This window comes from Pararge aegeria, chromosome 8, assembly GCF_905163445.1.
Source record: "Pararge aegeria chromosome 8, ilParAegt1.1, whole genome shotgun sequence".
Lineage (NCBI taxonomy): Eukaryota > Metazoa > Arthropoda > Insecta > Lepidoptera > Nymphalidae > Pararge > Pararge aegeria.
In genome coordinates, this window is record NC_053187.1 from 5,712,430 (window position 1) to 5,736,913 (window position 24,484).

A 24,484-nucleotide genomic window follows, 5' to 3' on the forward strand; every position below is an offset into this window, starting at 1 on the left:
CTTTGTAGGTACTCAAGTTATACGTGGCAGGAAACACAGTTGCCCGGAGAGGGTGTTCCACATCCTAGCGATACGTATCAGAAACGAAATCAAAAAACTGGTTAAAGAAGTACCGTAAGTACCTACTTAAATTTTATTAGAGCTATCGGTTACATGAAAACGCAAAAGTGTTTATTTATTTGGTCATGGAAAGATAAATAACAAATTTTTGCATTTATAACTTTGGCATTATAATTCGAAAACTTTGTAAACCTCTTATAACTTACTAATTCAATCGTGCGATTAAAAGTGAAGATAAATCTTTTGAATTCCTTGTTTATAAAGAGAAAATAGTAACAAAGTGACGAGGTAAATAAGACCCCCATTTATGCTTAGGATATGACCCCCGTTTGTGTGATTATAGAACATCGTGAATATTAATGGGGGACAGATATCCGGCGAATTAATAATGCTCCATTAAACTTTTCCTGTCTTCCATTAATTCAAAATTTTATCATACCTACGCTTCCGAATTTAGTCATTCTAACTTTACCCTCTTTGGAAAACTAATAATATTTTACTGAAAGTTAAAAAGGGCTTAAGACTTTGAATCGATTTATAATGTCTCACATATCTCTATAATTAGCAATAATTTGTGATAAGGAATAAAAAGTAAAATGAGAAATGTGTGAAGTAACACTCTAGTAAAATGACCGATCCGGGGACTTTTCCGGATCGGAAGATATATGAGTAGTCCACTTTCAAACCCCGTTAAGTTTATGCAGCAATTAATTGAGAAAACTAATTAAAATGTTTAGACTTAAAATTACGATATTAAGATGCATTTTTTTGTGTATTACATGAACTTAGTAGCACATCGAATTAAATTATGTTAGCAAATAAAATCACTCTTTCATAATAATCATTTAATTTGCATTTTAAAATTAAACATAGCTAGTTTTGCAAAAGATTTTTTAACATAGATAGTTTTGCAGTTGTATGCAATCAACATAGGCAGTTTTGAAATAATCAAATATAAGCTTCTATTTTCCTCTACTCTTAAGAAATTACAATTTTTATCTATTATTACACTCTTAAGTCTATTTCTTCGTGTATTATGGTTTCTTCATTATCAGTCTCTTCTATAACAGTCTCATTTGGTTCTTCTTGAAGAAAATTGTAATATTGTAAATAATCGTAAGAAGCCCAATCTTCACCGAAATGTTTTTTCAAAAGATTTCGCACATCATTTAACTTTACTGGTTTTACTGGAACTCCAACATTCATCATAACGGGCACAATATTTTCGAATGATTTGCCTCTTTTGCAAACGTTGCCATAATTTATTACCTCAGATACATAATTAGGTTCCCCTTTAATGGCAATTCTATTATTTTTATCCTTTCTTAAAAAGAATCTTTTAGAGGCATTAAATTGAAAGTGCCAAGATCCAGGTAACTTAAGTACGTTTTTAACGCTTGATTTCCAATCATAAAAATGGAAGTCGCTGCCTAGTCTGAGAACCGTACCATACTTTTTAAAAATATCAAAATATGTCTGGGGTTCCACAATGACTTCTAAAGGACGTATTTCTCTTTCGATATTTCCAAATACACGGTCGGGGGGCAAAAATGAATGCCCCACTACAGGGAATATCAGCGTAAGTTTCTTGATGTGACGTGGAGCTTTTGTTTTTAGCCAATATGCCAACATTCCCAAAACGATTGAGTTTTTATTTTGCCCCCCACAACCGTCGCAAAATAATTTAATATGACTAACAGTGTCTTCAAAATTGGTATTCATTAGCCGATGAAATACCGCCGAAGCAATCTGATTAGATCCTTTCTTTGCCTCAGTTTCCAACCACGTGTAAATAAATGTGTTTAAACAGTTTTGAGCCCCACGAGATGGCCCTTGACATACTGTTAAGTTATACGTATACAATTGTCGGCTAAAGTAGGCACTCTGGTCTGGTACTTTTGGTAAAACCAAATTCTTTTGACAGTCAAAAGAGAAAATTATTTCGTTGTCGCCTTGTGTTTTGAGGCTAGTGTAAAAGCATTTGGCCTTTAGCTTGTGAATACGAAGCTGAGCTATTTGCAGCTGTTTTTTTGCTGTGTCGCGTTCTCTTTTAATAACTTCTTTTAATTGAATGCATTTAGAACATGCATCTGTAGCGGGAGACTTAAAACTCAAATTAAAGTACTTGTTAAAGATACGTCGGAAAAATTCATATCTCACTGACACATTCTGAGCGTCATCGTTGTAAAGTTTATGCAATTTTTTTATACTTAGATCGCTGCTCAGATATTGCACAGTAGATCTTCCTCTAACATAATGTGATTCCAAAGCTTCAAGTCCCTTTATAAACGATTTTACGGATTCTGTGCGATCAGAATACAGATTGGACTTTCTATTACCTCCTCTTCTTTCTTTCGGCATTGCCATCGTGATTAAATGCTGTTTACAAATTCTTTGAATTCTGTCCCTAGAGATTCCCAGAATTGTGGTCATTGCTTTTTGACACACCTTAATTAATTTGACGCGGCGTCTTCCAGCCAAATTTTCGTGCTTTGGTATAAAATAGCATATAGTCTGGGATTTTCTCTTTCCTTCTTTTTTAGGAGTTTGCGCTGTACAGTATTTTAATAAAAAAGTATCTTGGGTGACTTTAACTGAAGTTGAATAAAAATTCCGATGAAATTTACTGTAGTCTTGAACCGTTAAGTCGTTACACTTGTATCCCTGTTTTGAATTTCCATGTACACATTGTGGTATAACTGGCAGTCCCTTAGGCATATGTCTAAAACAAAACAGATAGGCACATTAATAAATAACAATAGAGCAAAAAAATCCCCAGCAAATAACCAGGTATCTATCCTATTTACAAAAGGTAACCATAAAATAATAATCTTACCGTTTCGACTTCTCAAGTTCTCTCTTCCATGTAGATTTATCAGCTATCTTTTTACGTCCTCTTCTGTTTGGTGCCAAAACAACTTCTTGTTCTTGATACTCCATGATAATTTTAATAGAAAATACCTCGTTTTTAAAAGCCTGCAGTATCTGAAGAAAGCAACGCGTGCATGCACTTCGACAGTATTATGCGTACTGGCACTCAAGATGGCGGCTTTTGCAAAAGTCACCACGCAACTTAGCGTCGTTTGCAAGTTAATACAAACTTAGCGATTTTTGAAAGTGGACTGCCGATCAACATAACGACTTTTGCAAAAGTATTGAGATTTCAATCCCATTTTATTCTTATCATAGCGAGTTTTAACACAGTATATTAAATGCTGACGTTAATATTTTAAATCCTTAACCGATTGGCGCCATTGGATAAAAAATGTTTTTTTTTTAACATAACGTGGTTTGCAAGTGGACTACTCATATATAGGTATAGATAGCTTTTTTTTTATTCCACTCAAAGTCAGCCCTTGACTGCAGTCTCACCTGCTGTTAAGTGATGTTGTGCTAGTAACAGGCTAACCTGTTAGGAGTATGGCAGTTAAATAAATGTTTCTTCGTACTGGAACGCTAACGCATGTTGAGTTAGCCTTTAAGTGAGTATACAATGTTACTTAGTTTAATTTTCTACTTGTTTATGTGTATTTATTGTATACCGTTGGTTTTCTAATAAATATACTACGACAATACACACATCGCCATCTAGTCCCAAAGTAAGCGTAGCTTGTGTTATGGGTACTAAGATGAATGAATTTTTGAATAATATACCTACATAAATCCTTATAACATACACATAAACATCCAGACACTAAAAAACATTCATGTTCATTACACAAACAATGTCCAGTTGTGGGAATAGAACCCACGGCCTTGCACTTGGGAAGCAGGGTCGCGGCCCACTGCGCCAATCGGCCGTCTGCCGATTAACTAACTGCCGGTGGTACGTTTAGTCGGCAGGCAGCACTCATCCTTACATCTTATAAAACTAAAAAAATGTCCCCCATCTCGTCTGTCTGTCTGTCTAGACGCGAAAAACTCAAAAACTACATAACAGATTTTCGCATGGTTTCTATTAATGGACAGAGTAATTCATAAGGAAGGTTTGAGTATATAATTCACTATTGTTTTTCGGTTAATTGGCTGAAAATTAACGATGATTTTTAATGATGTCGGAAAAAATTATACCGCTTGGGAGCTTTACTGGGAAATGATTGATGACACATAAAATAAAGTATTGTTTAAAATTATCATTATTAACGACAAAAAAGTTCGCGAGGCTATATGTCTATTATAGTTAAGTCACAATAACCGCTCTTCAAATTTTTCAATCAGATGAACGCGACGGTGCAATCGAAAGATGATGAAATTCCATAATAATAAATATTAATCCTTATCCACCTTATGTATTACATGATTAAAGTACTTATTATTACCCAAAAATTGATGGTTCATGCAGGATCTGCAAAATACCGGAATTAACGCAGACAATGTCACGGCTAACAGCTAGTATAGAAATAAAATATAAACACATATTATTCACGTCAAAATCATTCTCAGTTTTTTGAACTGTGTTTTGTCGCTAGTTTTACTATCTTTTTTTAAATAAAATTTGACATCATTAAAAGAATATCAATATTATAAAAGCTAACAAATGTTTTTCTATGATTAAAAAATCTTTGCGTTATATAGTTAATTAATTGAGGAAAATTAATTGATTGTAGCATTACCTGGCGAACCCTAGCTGACGCGGATGAAATCGGGGGGCACCGCAAGTCAACAATTTCCATATGTATAAATAAAAACTTACAAATTACATACAAATGTATCGTTTCGATTTCAGGAAAAAGATCGCACAAACGCACGTGCAGTTTACTAGGCTACACAAAATTGCAAATTCATTCAAGGGCAATTGTATATTATTTTATAACAAATTACCAAATGAAATCTTGTCTCTCAATAAGTTCAAAGTTTATACAAAACGTAAGCTTACAGAAAAATCCTATTATAACATTAAGGATTATTTAAACGATAAAAAAGCTTGGGTGCGAATTGCTCTAGCTTCATAGCTTAATTTAAATTTACTGGAAGAGGGTGATAAAAAAAAAAAAAATTAACCCGGCTAAGTTTCTTGTGGGCTCTTCTTAGACCAGGGCGCGTTTGGAACCCTCGTAGCTTTAGATTTAAGTTGGCGAACGAAGTTATCACCATCCCGTTACAATTATGTAAACAATTATGTATGAACGCTTCATAAGTGCCTGTGATAGGTGCCTGGGATATGAATAAAGAAATTTTGAATTTGAATTTGAATTTTGAATTTTCACACAAAGTTTATAGATATGTAAAGGTTTATATATGTGATAATGCTTATCACAGTTTACAGAAACTATTAAATAATAAACGTGGTTTTGCGCTAAGAAATCTCTTTTTAAAGACTTTTGCAGGAAATTGCTGTTTACATAGGTGAATGAAAAAAGTTTCCGGATCGTTTAGAAGTTCATTTCGAACTCGAGCGTTGGTGTGAGAACTCATTCCTCTTAATAATAATTGTGAAATTGCTAAAATTGTTATAGTATGCGTAGAAAATCAGCACTTTTTTATTAAGCCCTATGAAATACGTCCATGCCTCGCTTTAGCCATATTTAATTAATTTTCGTTCAGTTGGAACTAAGAAACAAAACATTTTTATATAGAAATGCAAAGTTGCGTAAATTTCTAAGACCATCCATCGAATGTTTTTGAGTTTTGCGGACACTAACACACGAATGCTAGTAATATAATAAACTAGATGACACTACGAACTGTGTTCCACTGTTTGCATAGAACGTCATCCATTCAAAGTTATTCAAAATGGGAATTCTATATTCTTTCGAGGTTCCTGTTTTTTTCTTTTTTTTTCCCTGTATTGAGGCCACAGAATTAAAAACATACAGAAACCGTGCACACAACTAATATTGAAGCATCAAAAACCACTAGACCCTAATATTATTTCACGAACAAGTGGTTAGTGAATTCATTCCATTTAGCAGTTGACAGTGAGTTGAGAGTGAGTGAGAGAACCTGTAATATTCTAAACGTTAAACGTACCATAAAATGGAGAACATGTGAAAAATTTGTAAGCTAGCAACATTCCGCGGGTGTGAAGTTAGATTTGTGCGGGGCGGTTTCGCTGTTTCTTGACACAATTAACTGCATGCGATAATGGCTGAACGTGGGTGCTGTATATTCTCAAGTCTGTGATTGTCGCAAACAAAATAAAAATGCTTGGTCCAGCTATTTAAGAGTTTTTATATACGCAATTCAGTTAGAGAATATCATAGATAAAAAAAACCACCACCTGTTATCTTGAGAAATTTTTGCATTACCCGATAGCGTGCATTCTAGAAACGGGTTTATCGTTTACTGTAGGAACATTTCTTAACCTCACGGGAAATCAGACAGAGTATACGAACGAAGTAGCGAGCTGTAGTATTTCATACAAATTTGCAATGCGCTGATGTTTAATAAAAGTTATAAGTTGAGTAATTTAATAAAGGCCTAAGTGATATCAGCTAATACGACAGGCGCTGTCAAATGGCCCTGAAATCGACTTACAAAGGATCTTTCACGTCATCACGAGTCTTCTTCCATAAGTTTCATAATGATTAATCTGCAATATATACCATAGTGACTATTTTACCTTACATTAAAGTCGGCAGGGTGATTACGTCTCTCGCGACAGGCTTGCGACAGTCGTATATCTAGCAATCACTACTGTCAAACGTCACTTTTCCATGCAATAAATAAACAAATGTGACGTTTGACAGAAGTGGTTGCAAGATTTACGCCTTTTCAGTAAAATTCTTAAGTGGCGATTCGATCATACAATTGAACGAGAATTATTGAGAGTAAAATTATCAGAAACGATTCACGTGCATATTGCGTTACACGAGTGAAACAAAAAATTAGAGAGAAGGAGAAGAAAGTGATATTATACATTGTACTTAGTCTAATATCGATATAGGATGTTAGAGAGAATGATGCACATGCTCACGACTTTGACATTTCCCCGTTCTGTTATAAACGATATAATCGATGAAATTTTACAGCTAAGTGATAATAAATCTAAATTCTATACAGCCGACCGATCAATAGGTAATAATGGCGTAGAAGTCCACAAAAATTGTACCACGCCCTGTTCTATTGACGTCTATAAGCGACGGGTTGGCAAACACAATATTATGATGGAATGTCCCCGGGCACCACCTTAGCCCCGACAGCCACGAGGGTCACATGAAATATTGTAGGTATTTCCGAAACTCAAAGCTCTTTTTATATTCTTATGATCACTTCAATTTACTTAATGAATATATTATAAGAATTTTGTGTGTTTTTATTAATTATCTGTTCATTTTCATGTCATCTTCATTTATTAAATAGCGACCCGCCCGGGCTCAGTACGGGTGCAAAGGTTGAGTGTGTATCTGATTTAGAAGGAATTTGAATATCGCGCTAAGTAAATCTCTGATATCCTTGAAGGTATTTAAGCCCTTATATCGCTTCTCTATACCGATCTATTATCGATCTAGCGATCCTTGCAACGCAACCTTAGAATTGAGAAAAAAGAGGAGATTATGTGCATAAGAAATAAAATAATTATAGTTGTTTTCATTTCACTATACTCTTCTTTCTTTCTTTTTAAATTAGTTTACTCCTACTTGTCTCGGCTTCTCTATACTTTTTCAATTTTAGTGTTTGTGAACTTTCGATAAGCGCATTTTTTCATTCGTTATTTAGTCATTTGCCTAGGGATCCAATTTAAAGGCCACATTTTTTTATATATCTAATTCCCTGTTTGTCCCCCAAAAAAAATGTGCTATCAAAAGCAAAAACATTCTTCAAATCCGACGGCTAATACCAGGGCACAGAGCATAGAAACTAAGCTTTCATTCCCTATATTTCCCTATCTATATAGCCCATTGGGGGATGAATTTTCAAAAGTCCTTTCTAAGGAGACGCCTACCTTTTGAAAGTTATCATATGTATATGGCTATAACCTTATAAGCACCTATCTGTTTGCCAAAGTTCATACCAATGTAATATAAACATAACTGATCCTCTATGTGTCAAAATTCCAAATCAAATTCTTCCTACCAAGCGTGATCAAAAAGTTATATGTTCCTTGAAATAAACTTGATGGTCACTCGTCTGTGACAAAAGTTTCGTTGTTAGCGATGAGTGCTCTCATTCAAGAAGGTTTTTACTATCATCTAAGGCAGTAGTGACTCGGGTAAAGTTAAATGGAAATGCTTAAGACGCTAATGGGCAAAGTTTACAGCAAATAACAAACTCCTAGTGATGGTTTAAATGTGTTCGTATATCTTAATGATTAAGTTTTATTTAATTTTCTTCGGAACTTCAATCTACTTATCATTGCATATATCAAACAAGATAAGCTTATATTAACACGTCAGTCAAGTGTTAAAACCCCGCGTTAAGTGCAAATACATTGAGACACAGTTCACTTCCGTACCTACTCTCGAAAAATACAGAACACTCCGACTGATAGCCGGCTAGAATGCCGCTGGTGTTTTATTATTTTTTAAGAAACTTCTTACTTAAGATAGCACATAACAAGGACGAGGACAGTTTATTATGTTTGTTTGTAGATGCTCGCTATCTATATTTAACCGTCGACAGTTCCACAGTTGCATCGCGAATTTGTGGGTAGATATAAAAAAACCCAATGACATCCGCGCCTCGCGGTCCTATCTGCCTGAGAGTTAGTCAGAAATCCGGAGTCGAAGTCCTCAGAACTGGCTAGGCCCGATCTGCCGTATCGACACGTCCGCATTTTCGCAGATAGCACCAATTATAATTCAGCTGCCTGGTGCAAAGGTATCATTGTGTGTGTATCATCACACTGGGAATCAATAAGTTGCAACAAAAAGGGAACTATCGATTACAGAGTAACCAGTCAATTCGTTAGATGTTGTGAAATTTATTTTCAGATGAAATTTCTTAAGTTTTTTAGTTACGCCTGAGCTATCTCTATGGAAGAATGTATGTCTACTTATTGCAATATTTTGTAACATACCTTTTCTATAATTTTATTTTTTAATATTATTCATTTTATCATTAAATTTTCACGGGACTGGGAATGAATATAAGACTGAGCAATAAGGGATTGTGGACGGGTATAGCTAGTTTTAATTTCGAATTTTCAAACAAAATTCAGTTGACTTCAATGACCCGGACTCAAGCAAGAACTATTCTATAGATATCATTTGATTTAAGAGATTTCCATGCGATCCCCTTATCAGATCCTGACTTTGTGACAATGCTATATACCACCTTGATAATATACATACAACCATAAAATAATTTGGAAATCAGTCCATTCCAGTCCATCCAATCAGTTGGCCGTGAATAAATATTTCAAAAAATAGATATACAGTTTAACGTATCATATTATACCTCATATATTTTTTAAGTTTCAACAAACTATAGCTGGTTTTACTTTCTGAGCATACTTACGGTACGTAAATAGTTGCAACTTTCAGCAATATAAACTAATCAAGCACACTTTCAGCTTCCCAAAGGCATCGAATTAAGCCCAGCTTTGTTCAATACCAAATAGTTTTACAGTTTGTGCTGAGTAATTGTGTAAACTCCACAATGTGGCCTAACTTTAGTGAAAAGTGGATGTTGTATAAAGTTTGCTATTGGGTGGATTTAGTTTTGTTGTTGAGTCATTCTGTTTATTAGATGTATTATACTCGTACCTATAATCTTTTTGTCAAGACGACTTTAAAAAGCGCAAACTTCAGGTTATCTTAAACAAATATCGAACTACTCGTAAGTCACCCTCGCCAATATAATCCTTACTTATAAAATAATTGCGAAAGTCTGTTTGTTTATTCATTTTTTGTTTTTGATTGTGCGTAACTTGATTTTTGGTACAATGTTAGTTAAAAGACGGAGAGTAACTGTACTACTAATTCTTCTTTTTATCCCAGGAAAACAAACGCTACATAACGCGGACGAAGACCGCGTAACTGCTAGTATATAATATAATTTAAACGTTCTCTACTTACCACTCAATGTTCTGAATTCTGATAGGCAAAATACATATTATCATTAGTTTAAGACCAGATGTTCAGCAAACTCAAAGGCAATGTAATTGGGCCCAGCTTTGTGCGCAAGCCAAAATTGTTTATCGCTTTGGATAAGCAACTTCGCTGTAAAGTGGATTTAGATAGGCACAACGAAGTTAAACTGAAACGTAATAAATAAATATTGGGGGAGTAATTTAATTACATATGCCGGGTTTTTCAAAGTTATTCAATCCACGATCCTTAAATTATTTTTCATCACACTTGCTTGTAACGTGGCCCTTATTAAATCAATGTAAAGTTCATAATCCAACATATTAGACCCGCTTGTTTTGTTTACTATTACGGCACTTGTGTTATATTTATGATGTCCCGACTAATTTAAGTTTGTACCTGACTGCAAGTTATATGTATGAAGATGAAAAATTTGTTTTTTTAATAAGAATTATCTGTGAAATAGAGACTCTAATAGTTTTTGAGTAAACCACTGCCATAGTTTTAACTGATAGAAATCAGATACATCCCAAACAAAGTCATGCAATATTAAAATCAAGTGACTACTGTCAGTTTATTTGGTACGCCTCGCGCAGCGTAGGTACTATGCACGTGTCGGTCTTTTACCTTCAATAGGGTTTTCATAAGTAAACACTTAGAATTTTTTCAATTCGTTTGTATGGAAAAATAAATATACTTCTTTTGATTTCATATTTTTGAGATGATTCCTTATGAAATAAATATACTTATGCACTCTTCAAAAATATTTTGTAGTTCGGTTGCACATTCTATATCTATATCTCTAAAAAGTAAGAAATTTGAATATGAATCTTCGTCCTGAAACAAATTTTCACCTAAATAAATTACATTTTCTGGTGAGTCATTTTAAAAAGACACACTGAAACGGTGACAATAATAATATAATTATCATAATTTCAACTATTTACTTAATATGTTTAGGGTGCAAAATAAAAAGAAGTTTTGTCTAAAAGGTACTTTTTTAAAATTAAACTTATTTACTATACTCGGCTGATTTGTGGCACGAGCACCCTAACCTAGGTCAACGATTCAAAGCTAACCATCGGAATCCGCTGCGCCAACGTAACTGGAAGGCATACTATTGCTTACATATCCCGCGGGTATGCCTACGTAGCAAATAGATGGACGTCTTTTGATAATTATTTGTGTATTTAATGAATTGTCATAGGTTGCCATTGATAATCCTACATATTACATCTTCATATAAAACAGTATTTTAAATTTTAAGATACTCGTATATTCTGTGGTCGTGTTACAGTGCACAGCAACGTTACCATTTTTTGTGGATGCGTATAAAAATTTTCAATCAATCAAATATACTTTATCTATAAGCACTTTATTTATAAGCATACAAGAACAAAACAGAAATAAATAATAAAGAACAAAAGGACAAGTCATTTAGATTTGTGTAAAAAGACAGCCTTATCACTTATAGTGATTTCTTAAAGGCAACCGGTAATTATGAGGAATCGATTCACATAGGAATCGTTATAGTGGTGCACACAGTTCTAAAAATATACATACATATTAATTATTACAAAAACAGTAAATATATAAAATCAATAAAATAAACTAATACATATTTCACTTCGGTAAAATAAATTAATTAATAATGTTAACGGAAGAGAACGTTAATGTGGAATATAATAATAATAATAATATAATAATAATAATCTTTATTCCAGATATTACATCCATTTTGTTAGTAATACAAACAATTGCTTAAGACTATGTTAGTAACTAGGTTAGTTTATTTATTATAATATAAATTTATTTGACTAGATACCCATCCATGAGACACTAAGAGTGCATATGCAAACCAATCCAGTGTCTCATAAATGGATTATCTAGTTTTTCAGACAAAGTCTTCAGAATGCCGTTGGAGCTACCACGGATTCTGCTCATCACCGATGCTGCTCTTTTTCTCATAATTGCATAAAAATCGTCGGTACGAGCCTCAGCAAACATCAGTGACGCACTGCAGAACCTCGGCAGCTCCATCAGCACCCTGAATCCATTATTATATTGGACGCGCAGGTCATTGTAGGTCCTCTGCGTATATGACACCCACAGGCTGCACGTGTAGAAAGTTTGGCAATATGCCTTAAAGAGAGTTATTTTTACTTGTTTGTTGCAACGTGCAAACCTGCGAGCTACCATATTGCATCGGACTGCCAACGCCCTGCGCTCCCTTTCTATATCTTTTATATCAGACATGTCTTCCGTAACAATATGCCCTAGATATTTAAACTCTGTGACTCTTTTAAGAGGAACTCCGTTAAGAGTCACAGGAGGGATATCATCCGGCGAGTTACCTTTGCTCTTAAAAACTAATAGCTCACTTTTTTTTACATTATACATGAGTCCATGCGACTCAGCATACGACTCGCACATCTTGAGTAACTTTCTCAGTGCGCTAATTGATGGACTCAGCAGAACCATATCGTCTGCATAACTCAAGTTATTCACCATAGTGCCATCAATAGAGCAGCCAATCCCGGTTCGGCGGAGTCCATCAATCAGCTGATCAATGTAGACGTTAAACAGGGAGGGAGATGTTAGTCCACCCTGTCGAACTCCGCACTCAAGGTGATATGGATCCGAAAAAGCACCAGCCCATTTGACCCTGTTCGTTTGTGAGCTATACCAAAACCTTAATATATTAACCAATTCTGGTGGCACATTAAGGTCCCTCAGCTTTGTCCACAGCTGTTCGTAACAAACAAGGTCAAATGCCTTAGAAAGATCGAGAAAGGCGGCATAGACAGGTGTCTTCCTGTCAGTATAGTATTTAACAGTCTGCTTGAGCGCCAGTATAGCACTTTCCGTGGATACATTTCTTCTAAAGCCGAACTGTGCATCATTTAATTTTATATATCCACTGAGCTGGCGGTCAAGCAGACCATCAAACACCTTTCCCAATACTGTGGCCAATGCAATTGGCCTGTAGTTACCTTTATCGGCAATATCACCCGTTTTATTTTTAACTACAGGCACAACTACATTATCCATTAGTTCTGCAGGAAGGTACGAGTGTCGGATGCAAAACGTATAAAACATAGCAAGGATCCGGTAAACATGAGAACCCGCATTCAACAGGTGCTCTACACTCAGTTCATCATGTCCCGGAGCCTTTCCCCTCGCCAAGCTCTTTATAATACTCTCTACCTCTTTAGCGCTAAATGATAGAGAAGAGCCCGACACAGGCAAATCAACCCTCTGCGTATACTGATTCCGAGTTAATGGTGATTGGACTCTAAAATGCTCCTTGAATATGTTAGCTATACGTTTTGCATCCGTTTCCCCATCGACACTAACAGGGAGGCTCGCTCTAGGGTTTAATTTGTTTGTTTCCTTCCAAAATTTATGGAATTTTTTCTGTCTATGCTGCTCTGCTAATACATCCATCTGCAATTGCTCTTTATTTCTCTGACAAAATTTAAGTTTATTTTTAAAATTCTTCTTGCTAGATTTCATGTCTTGAAATTCTTTACCATACAAGAGCATGCCATGTATTTTCCACGTCTCAAATTTTTCACGAGCCTCCCTGCGTGCGTCCTTGACGTACTTATTCCATCCAACCACACGCCTACGCCTCCCAACTCGTCCCGGCTGGTTGCTCGCGATCGCTGCCTCCTGCAGCGCGTGGACTACTTTTCGGTACAACTCATCAATCACAAGCCTATGACTTCCATCCGTACATATATCGTCACAACATGCACTTAGTTCCGGAGGGAAGTCAATGTTTCTCAAAAAGCTGTTACATACTTGTTGATATATATTGGTCTGAGTTCTGTCTCCCCATCTTATTTTGTCTTTGTTTTGTGTTAGTACATCATAATTCCTTGATTTTATTCTTGTAACATAAAGATTACAATTGATCTCTAGGGGAAAATGATCAGACCAATATACATCGTAGCGCACCTTGGCCTCACTGATCGACAGCCACGCTGCCTCCGTGGCCACACAGTGGTCGAGCCAGCGACGACATCCATGTGCGTCACTTATAAATGTGTATGTGTCGCTGTCTCGCCCGAGCTTAGCAATATCGGCGCATATCCATTTCTGGTCGGTACAAAAATTTAAAAGTTCCTTACCGAAGAGTTCGCCAAGATGCGCATTAAAATCGCCCAACATATATACCGACTCAATGCCACAGGTATCAATTATAGCTACAATTTCACTTAAACAATCATTAAATTCAATAATATTTTCAGCTGAATCCGTAGGCATGTACACATTAACAAACAACATCTCGCGATTGGCAGTTACGCCCTTTATCGCCGTAATGCGATCACTATGACACGGCACTATAGACACTGAGGTAAACACACTTTTCCGCCACAATACCGCCACGCCTCCAAACGGCCTGCCTCTCAGTATCCCAGTGGAGAGATTTATAGATGACTTACCAGTGTACATGAAATCGTTATGTATTTCCCCGAGTAAAGGTATCTCATAAGGCATAAGCCAGGTTTCTTGAAGGGCTATTATATCTGCCGATTGACAAAGTGACTTCACACATTCACTAGATCTCTTAAGGCCCTTGCAATTAAAAGTAATCAATTTTAAATTTAAATTTTTATCCATTATTAGAAGTTTCTTTGGCCTCTGTTCCATTTGCCTGAGCTGAGTCTGCCCTCCTACCTTTGAAATATATGTACCGCCTAAATGCTATACCCTCTGGCCACATGTTTTCATCCATAAATACCGATAGCTTGTGGTGAGGAATATCAAATTTGTAGGCTTCATACTGTTTATCCTGTTTCATTTTTATTTTGGTGAGTTCTACTGAGACATTCGTCTTTTCATAAATATGCCTTTTAATATCACTTATTGAAGCGCCCTTGTCAACGTTATATATGTAAAAAGGTATTTTGACTTCCGCAGCCTTAAAACTCCCATTTGACACGGTAGAACCCTTACCCTTATTTCCTTTAAACTTGTTTTTAATTTTACTTTTATAAGTTACCTTAATCCATTCCTCTTCTTTAGGTTTTTCGCTCGACTTTAAGATATCGGCAAATGTTACGGTCGAAACCGCAGTGGGCCTCTCCACGTGTCTATCTAAAACAAGATCGCTGCTATCGGAGTGCATCCTGTGTATGAGCGGGACATCTTGATGCGCTTGCGTTACTGACTGCACTCTATTGTTATCTAGCCCGACCGGTTTGTTCGAAACCGCGGTAGGCCGCAGGTTACACGCGCGCGGCGTGCAATAAGGATGCATAGCCGTGTTCGCACTATGTTGGAGCGGAATAGATTGCTGACCTTGGCCTTGCGTATTTGCTATGCACTCTCCGTTCATTGACCCCGCTGTCAGGTGATTATTATTGTTCGGAGCAAACTCGATGCTCGCGACTTGTTTCTCCTTTGTAACTTTCAGTGGTGAGACAGAGATAGCACTAGTACTGTTGCTTACGTTTAAGAAATCGCCAACGGTCATTGCTTGCTCGCCGGCTGACTCATTAACAGACGATTTTAAAACAATTGGCGGTAAGCCGATCGGCCCGCTATCGACATAGCAACTTTCTGATAGACATGCACCTCTCTTAGTATTTACATAATCGCCTCTAGGACTGCAGTCTCTAAGGTCTATTTTCGAATGTTCACCTCTCACCGACTTCATGAAATCTTCCTTCATTACATATGTTTCCTTAATATTTTTCACATCAGCCTTTAAGATTAATAGATCTTTTAACAGTCTAGTTACATCTACGTGATCAAACGTTAGCGGGGGCAGTTTCTGTAGATCCCGCGCCACAAAGATTGGAAGTTTTTCTGGGTCTGTATTCTGGAAAAGGCAGATGATGTCCTCTACTTCCCGTTGCATTTTACCATCTCTCCTTCTGGATATATTCCGTTTCTTTGCTGGCACTGCCTCGAGGACTGCAGTCTCTAAGGTCTATTTTCGAATGTTCACCTCTCACCGACTTCATGAAATCTTCCTTCATTACATATGTTTCCTTAATATTTTTCACATCAGCCTTTAAGATTAATAGATCTTTTAACAGTCTAGTTACATCTACGTGATCAAACGTTAGCGGGGGCAGTTTCTGTAGATCCCGCGCCACAAAGATTGGAAGTTTTTCTGGGTCTGTATTCTGGAAAAGGCAGATGATGTCCTCTACTTCCCGTTGCATTTTACCATCTCTCCTTCTGGATATATTCCGTTTCTTTGCTGGCACTGCCTCGAATAGCAATCTCTTTGCTTTCTTGATGTCCTCAGCAGTGAAACCAGAGACGCAAACACGTATAAGGCTTTCCACATCCATAATATTTAGCTTTCCTTCAATAAAACATAAAACCTCCGAAATTACAAGGTTACACCCCACACATTTCACTGTACTTTCACTAATTTCACTCGACGACATCACGATCGCTGTTCTAGTGACCGGTCGCTACGACGGTCGCGACGCGACTCCATGAATATAATAATCATAATTACATTTTAGACACACGATATTATCTAATGATTCTAAATTAAATATAATTTTTAATTCTTTTAAAACGAAACAGTTGTACCTATATTGATAAACAGTTGGAGAATTTTCCCGAATGATAAAAATTATTTCTCCCAGTTATTGAACAGCCGGCTGGGCGTTTCACACAATAGAGCACTACGCCTCGAGCAGCTTAAAGAACAAAGGCTGCCCGCACAATGGCCTGTTGTGTGGCGTAAGTTATTAGTGACACAATTCCGAAACTCCTGAACCATTTAGCGATGCTTCTGCAACAAAAGGTGGGTCATTAGTGCAACAGCCCGTAGCAACTGTTGCAGTTTCACGTGTATTCCAAATTTCAAATGTTTTTTTTTCCGTAGTTACGATACCTGACTTATGCCTGACTAAAACCTAGAAATAGCCTTAATCGGTTGCCTTGTGATTTCGGTGATTCCTAGAGAAAAACGTATCACTAACTTTTATGTGATGACTGATGACGTTAGGCGCCACCGCTACGACACCGATTCGGTGGGCCGTAAAGCTTAGGGGATTCGTAAACTGGCTGAGGACAAAAATATTAATCGGTTTTTTAATTCGGAAAAGTGGTAAATATGATGTTATCGAATCATAGAAAAATTAGGTTATATGAGTTGCCTATTAACGGCCGATTGGCAGTCTGCAACGACCCTGCTTTCTGAGTCCAAGGCTCGATGGGTTCGATTCCCACAACTGGAAAACTGAAAAATGTTTGTGTGATGAACTTGAATGTTTTACAGCGTCTGGATGTTTATCTGTATTATAAGTATTTATGTATATTATTATCATTAAAATATTCATCAGTCATCTTAATATCCATAACACAAGCTACGCTTACTTTGGGGCTAGATGGCGATGTGTGTATTGGCGTGTTCTTCTTTTTTCTTCTTCTGCCTAGTCTTCCTTACTTAGGCATTAGGTCGTTTGAGAAAGCGGGCATAAGATGACTGAGATGAAAAAAAACGGAGAACCGGCCGTAGTATCCGGCTACTATCGATCTACTTCGGCCAACCGCTGGTTTTTTTCCGTTGTTTTCGATGAGCAAACTCTCTTGTTCAGACAGGCCATATCTCCATTAAGTTCTCAATGGTGTGTGAAGTCCACAATTTGGCCAGAGTGGTGGACTACGGCCAAAATCCTTCTCATTATGGAAAAAAGACCCGTGCCCCGTAGTGGGACGGTAATGGGTTGCTTTAATGATGATAGTGATGAATTAAGTATTACTTGCTTTGTTATTGAAGGATAACATCGTGAGGAGACTTACATCCTTGAGAATTTTTCATAATATTCTCGAAGCCTTGTGAAATTCACCAGCAGTTGTTAAAATTGGAAAGATTATATATTCGGCTTATATAAAGATGAACCACAAAAACACACTGCTTTAAGTATTTATGGTTCATTAAAAAGAAGAAGACTAGTCTAAGCGATATGGTAAAAAAATACGAAAATGGATGAGACAAGATAGGACGAGAGTAAGTGAGGCAAGGCGAGATGAGGAGAATCGTTCTTCCAAACCTTGGAGTAGAGTAAACTACTCTTCTCAGCGGTTCAATAACTTGCAGTTGGGATTCGGTTTTCAGACAATAAGGTAACGCCTGAAGCGGCTTAAGGAACAACGAGCGCCCTCGAAACAGCACAACGTATGGTGTAAGTCATAAACATCTAATTCGTTTCGCTTTCTTACTTTACGATACAATTAAAACATCGTGAGGAAACCTGCATGCCTAAGAGTTCTCCAGAATGTTCTCAAAGGTGTCTGGAGTCCACCAATCCGCATTGGGCCAGCGTGGTGAATTACGAACACTGTGTTAGTTGGCCGGTATTAGGTTAGCCTTTTCTGTTTGTACGTTTAACGACCTCTCCTGGCACAGTGGAGAGCACAGCGGTGTTGCAAGTGGCAGGTCCCATGTTCCATCCCCGGCCGATGTAAACTCGTTATTTTGTATGTAAACTGCGGTTAATTCTTCATTTTGATTTGCAAAACAAAGAGAAATGATTTTATTTTATCTTTTTTGTTATTTGGCGAAACGTTTCGTTATTTGTCATTCCTAATGAGACTAGATAAGACGAGTCAAAAAGGAAGTTTAATTTACTCTTCTTACTCACACGGGTTTCATAATTTTCAAATTAAATTCTTTCCAAAACAAACAAATGCCTTCGAAATCCTACCACACACGTAATAACAACGTGATGAATGTGATAATTTTCGCAGGTTTTGCTGAAAATGTGCCAAATTATAAGTCATAATATACATTTTGTGCATAGTAACTTTTACAATGTTATACCGAAATAGCATTTATTTTAGCTTTCTTAGGGTTCCTGATGGTAAATGAGAATGCAGTTTAAGATGATAGCGGACAAACTTATTAAAATTCAGAATTCATTTATTTCAATTTTGAAAGTCAGTCTGTTTTTGGTGATCCTACAACCATTTTAGATTATACTGAGAAGAGCCGGCAAGAAACTCAGCAGATTGCTCTTTTTCAACATCAATTTATAGTTTACAATCTTTATAATCTAGTGAGAGATGACAGCGGAGCCAGCTTCCAAGCAACCTTGTCGTTAAGAAATTTATCAATTGTATCGTAAATTTATGCATTGGTAGGTCCAAAATTACTAAAGGGTCATATTATAATAGCATTTATACTCAAACAGGTAGATAGAAGGCACTTTGGAGGGGCGTAGAGGCAGAGGAGGACCTAGGGGTTGGTGGAGTGATGGAGTTGAGAGGGATATGAGGGTTTTGGGAGTTCGGAGCTGGAAATAAGCAGCTTCTGACCGCTTCAAATGGAGAAATATGCTTGACCAAGCCAAGGCCCACCCAGGGCTGTAGTATGATGATTTATACTCGATCCCACTTATGGCTTTTGTAACTTTCGTAGACGATATGCAGATGTCACTAAACTTACGTCCATTTCGTGTGAGTCCGTCGTTTATTTATTAATGGTATAGCAATTATATTAAACTCAGAACCCTAAGCGGGTTCTACGCGACAACGTATTGGGACGCTACATCACTTTGCGGCACGTCTTGATAGAACAAGAACGCAATATTTCATATAGCGTGCGGCGAGACCGTTTCCTTTGTACAGAAAATATAGTACGTATTTTATTTTCTGCTCCTATCATCAGACAATAAAAGCGGAGTAGCTAAAGTTCGTAGCTAAGGATAATAAATCTAGGATCGATGCATATACTATTTATTGACCAAGTTTAGCAGCACGTGAATAGCAAGTAACTGCTCGGTCGTTTATTGTTTGTATATTCCCCTACAGATTTATTTATTTATTTATTAAGAGCACTAACAACATGCATATTACACGTTTTTAAATATAGCACACACAAAAACATGGACTGATATGCACGTCAATTACAAGTGCACATAGCATTGCAGCGTCATGAAAACTTTATTTGACAAGAAATTAAAGTTTTTTCCTAAAAGCTGTGGATGAGTCATGGAAAATATCGATGCCAGTTATCTTTTCAGATCACTCTTTGGATTTCGCACATATACGTATAATAGGAGCTTGTTTTCCGAGATGGGATTTAGTAAAAAAAAAATATTTAGTAGTGAAAAAAATTACGAGGTCCTAGGTTCTATTATCGGAGAACGCTAAAAAATGCTACATATGTATTAGTTTATCTGACAAGAAATTCTTAGTAACAGCCCGAACCAGCCCGGAGTTAGGAAATAAGCAGTATCTTCTCCTTTGACGGCCGTTTGGCGCAGTGGGCAGCGACCCTGCTTTCCGAGCCAAGGCCGTGGGTTCGATTCCCACAACTGGACAATGTTTGTGTGATGAACATGAATGTTTTTCAGTGTCTGGGTGTTTATCTGTATATAATAAGTATTTATGTATATTATTCATATTATAATTATTCATCAGTCATCTTAGTACCCATAACACAAGCTATGCTTACTTTGGGGCTGGATGGCGATGTGTGTATTGTCGTAGTATATTATATTTATTCTCATGGTTCTCACCAACAGAGGATTCGGATTTGATACACACTGAGGTTTTTCTATACAACTACTTCATCCGCGTGGTAAACATAAATCTTTCCCATATAAACTTATATTCCCTATTCTACCCGTGGGAAATAGTAAACTGCAAGCTCCTTACGTAAGTAGATCATTTAAGTAGCTTTTTTTAGTGTAGCTTCAGTGGTTAGTAGCAAATTGCACTCTATGCACCCTTGTTAAGAAATTAATTGCACGCTTCGTACGTAAGTGGATCAGTGGAAGATTTGATAGTCCAGCTCGTGAGGAAACCAGGCGGTCGAGTTAGATGCGATGGGTCGGGGAATATAGTTAAACAAAAACGTATAGATAACGGAAGAACATTGTATGGGAAACTAATAGTATGAATTATGCGCAACCCCGTTCAAATCTCTACGTCCTAATTACTACGGAGGTCAACAGTAAAGCAACGTCCATATTCAGTGAGGCTTATGAGTTTCCCTCGCACAATACGCATTGAAATGGGTGTATTAGACCATGGATATGTACCTAACTACAGTAACAGTGATAATATATTGCTGTAATTTAGATGGAACGTGTTGGGCGGAAAAGGTTTAATTTTTATAACGTTTAAAATAACGAGTAAAAACATACGCTTTAAATATTTTTGAATGTTAAGTACTGGACGAGTGTTTGGTAAAATGTTTAATTTTAGGATGAACTCGACTAGTGTGGAGCACGTTGCGGTTTTTTTAACTTATAAATGAGTAATTCAACAAGTACATAGTTATATAAACTTCAAAACTCGACTGAAACTGGCGAAATTTTCTCATTTGAAAATTTTGCCCGCAGCCGCAATTAAAGCTTATGTATAAAATATGTATATATAGGTAGTACATATTTGAGCAACTGCTGAGTATTTCGCGGGCTTTTAGTCATTAGAATCTCCTTTCGGAACCGATATGGCAGAGTCACTACAAACAGGCATACCACGATTAAAAAGTTATTAATTGGTGTAAAAAAAGTTAATTTATAATTTCTTCAATCCTCCACACCTATCGATCTTCGGCAATGTACCCTCTATGCACGTTTCGCTCCGAAACCGGAGCATCCTCAGAAGATGTTGACTTTGCGATGAATAATTGTTAAGTAAAAATTATTTTAATTTTTCGGATGGACACTTGCCGATAACCACCTGAGGGGTTGCTACGGCATCACCGGAGTAGTGGGGCGAGAGCGAAAGCTCGCTATGAAAAGAGCCCCAGGGCTCGACGACATCGGGGGGAGAGTGAGAGACGTCGACCCAAGGGTGCCTCCTGCGAGGGCTCGGACCTCGGCTCGGTTCGACGTTTATCTGAGTGTTGGTGGACTTTTGGACTAATCATTGTTTAGTCCGAACGCTCCCGTGACCGTGGTAAGGATCCACATCCGGCGACGTCAAAAATCGAGGCCGTTATACAAGAATAGAATAGAATAGAAAAACTTTATTGCAACACAACAAAAAAAGGAAAATACAAGGAAAACAGTAATAGTACTTAGTGCTAGGGTGCAAAGGCGGCCTTATCACTAAAAGTGATCTTTTAAAGGCAACCTGAGCGTACGAAGCCGATAAAAGAGTGGAAAATGGATGGTGCATAAAGTAAGTTACAAAAAAAAACAAAAAAAAAAAAAGAAATGTAATATAAACTTACATGAACATACATACTACATTTACATATTAACTACACAAATACCAACATAAATTTATATATACTATGATAGATATATGTGATATATATTTATGCTATTATAAACTTACATACTACTCAATTACATAGATAAGTAATAATTCTTTAAGCGATGTTTAAACAGGTGAATGGTTTCGGAATGACGTATTTCCCAGGGGAGCGAGTTCCACAGTGTTACAGCTTTAACAGTGAATGACTCGTTATAGCGCTGAGAGCGAGATAAGGGAATCTCAAGCTTGTTGTCATTCGCTGACCGGAGACTGACAAGATGCTGAGAGAAGGAAAAACGCTCTTTAAGGTAAAGCGGAGAGATAGGACTATATAGAAGAGAATAAAGTAAAGTAAGAATATGGATATTTCGCCTATCATTAACAGTTACCCACTTGAGTTGCTGACGGTAATGAGTAATTTGGTCAAATTTCTTAAGCCCAAAGATAAATCTTATGATTAGATTTTGGAGCCGCTCAAGTTTATTAAGAAGGTACTGGGGTATATCAGAATAACACGTGTCTGCGTAGTCCACTATAGGAAGTAAAAGAGAGTGGGCCAGACAAATTTTGGTACGAATAGGTAAAAAGTATTTCCACCTTTTAAGCCTACCAATTACAGCGTAGATCTTGCGACTAAGCTCGGATATTTGAGGACCCCACGAGAGCGTATTATCCATGATAATACCCAAGTTTTTAACAGAACTGCTGAACTCAAGTATAGCGCCATCAAAGACTACAGAAGGAAGAGACGAGAAGCTAACTTTAGAGATTTGCTGCCGGCTGCCGATTAAGATGACCTGGGATTTACTAGCATTTATAGACAACCCACTCGATTTACTCCATGAACTAATTAAGTTCAGGTCCGAATTCAAACGAGTGATAGCCCCCGATATGTCATCAACAGAGGTTGACGTATAAATCTGCAAGTCATCAGCATAGAGATGGAAAGACAGCGAAAGCAAATCTGTCAATGAGTTTATCTGTCAATTAGTTTACAAGGTTACCTTGTGACGGAGAGATAATTTGCTTTTACGGCAAATCAACGGATAGAGTAAAAAATTAGCCAAATGTGTCGCATTTTATACCTTTCTTACCCCTACCCCCTGCCCTACCTTATCTATCTAAGCCCCTCCCACCTCATTAGTGCCTCTGAATATATTCAGAGCATTCGTTCGCTGTAAAAGCTATTGAATTGTGGAATGCACACCCGTTGAACTTAAGACAGTCTAAGTCACTAGGCTATTTGAAAATGCTTTTAGGGCTCATTATCTCGCACAGTAAAAACGACTATTGTTATTTATTTACTTCTACTCATATTTAGGTATTTATGCTATGCTTAAGTATATATAACTATTTTTTAATTTACTATCATTTATTGATTTTCATTTCTTTTATTTTAATTCTTAACATGTTTAAAAAAAAATACTTTTAAAAAATTATAAGAATAAACATCTACACCCTCCGCTTGCGGGGCTTTTTTGGCTTTTTTTTTACTTTGTTTATTTTTAGTATTGTTTTATGTGTAGTCAAGTTTATGTTTTAATATCTTAACTCGAATGTAACATTGCTACATAAGAATTAATAGTGTGTGCCACCTTTTTGTTTTTTTTGGATTCCTAATCCTAAGGTAGCCTGGCAGAGATGGCTACATAGCGATAAGGCCGCCTTTTGTATGCTGCTTCTTGAAGAGTCTGTTTTTTTATTATCTTAGCATGTTGTTGAGTACAAATAAAGAGTATAAATAAATAAATAACAGAATTTTGAATTTGAATTTAGAACATACATGAACGGGTAGTAATCAAGTGGACAAGAGTCAATAATGTCTATACAAAACATTGATATCTCCTTGTTAACTAAAATAATGATGTAATTCTGCTAGTCTGTTGTTGAAATACCATCAACAAGTACAAAGAGTTTTGCTTCTTCCTTTCTGATCCGCAACGCAAAGGCCTGGAATTCCCTCCCATCTTCCGTCTTCCCCGATACCTATAATCTGGGTATCTTCAAATTAAGAGTGAATAGGCATCTTCTAGGCAAGCGCATCACATCTTAGGCTGCATCATATACCATCAGGTGTGATTGCAGTCAAGCACTTGTGTATATATTTAAAAAAAAAGCCCTACAAATGAACTTATACACAGTGGCGTGCATACAGGGTATGCACAGGGCTTGCACTAAGCGGGCAGATAATATAAAATGAAATTAATCTCCAGTACTAGTTATACAGTATTATGAAAAGCCTACCCTTCAGTTTTTAT

At 36.8% G+C, this 24,484-nt stretch overlaps 1 protein-coding gene across 1 annotated transcript; it reads right to left on the bottom strand.

Annotated features, from left to right (window-relative positions):
• Positions 1-14,652: 14,652 nt before the first annotated feature.
• LOC120625977 lies at positions 14,653-16,485 on the bottom strand. Its single transcript, XM_039893259.1, has 2 exons — positions 16,262-16,485; positions 14,653-15,951 (listed from the first exon to the last, which is right to left on the bottom strand). Exons 1-2 carry the CDS (start codon positions 16,442-16,444, stop codon positions 14,653-14,655), a joined length of 1,482 nt encoding a protein of 493 aa, XP_039749193.1. The 5' UTR covers positions 16,445-16,485.
• Between the last annotated feature and the right edge of the window lie 7,999 nt (positions 16,486-24,484).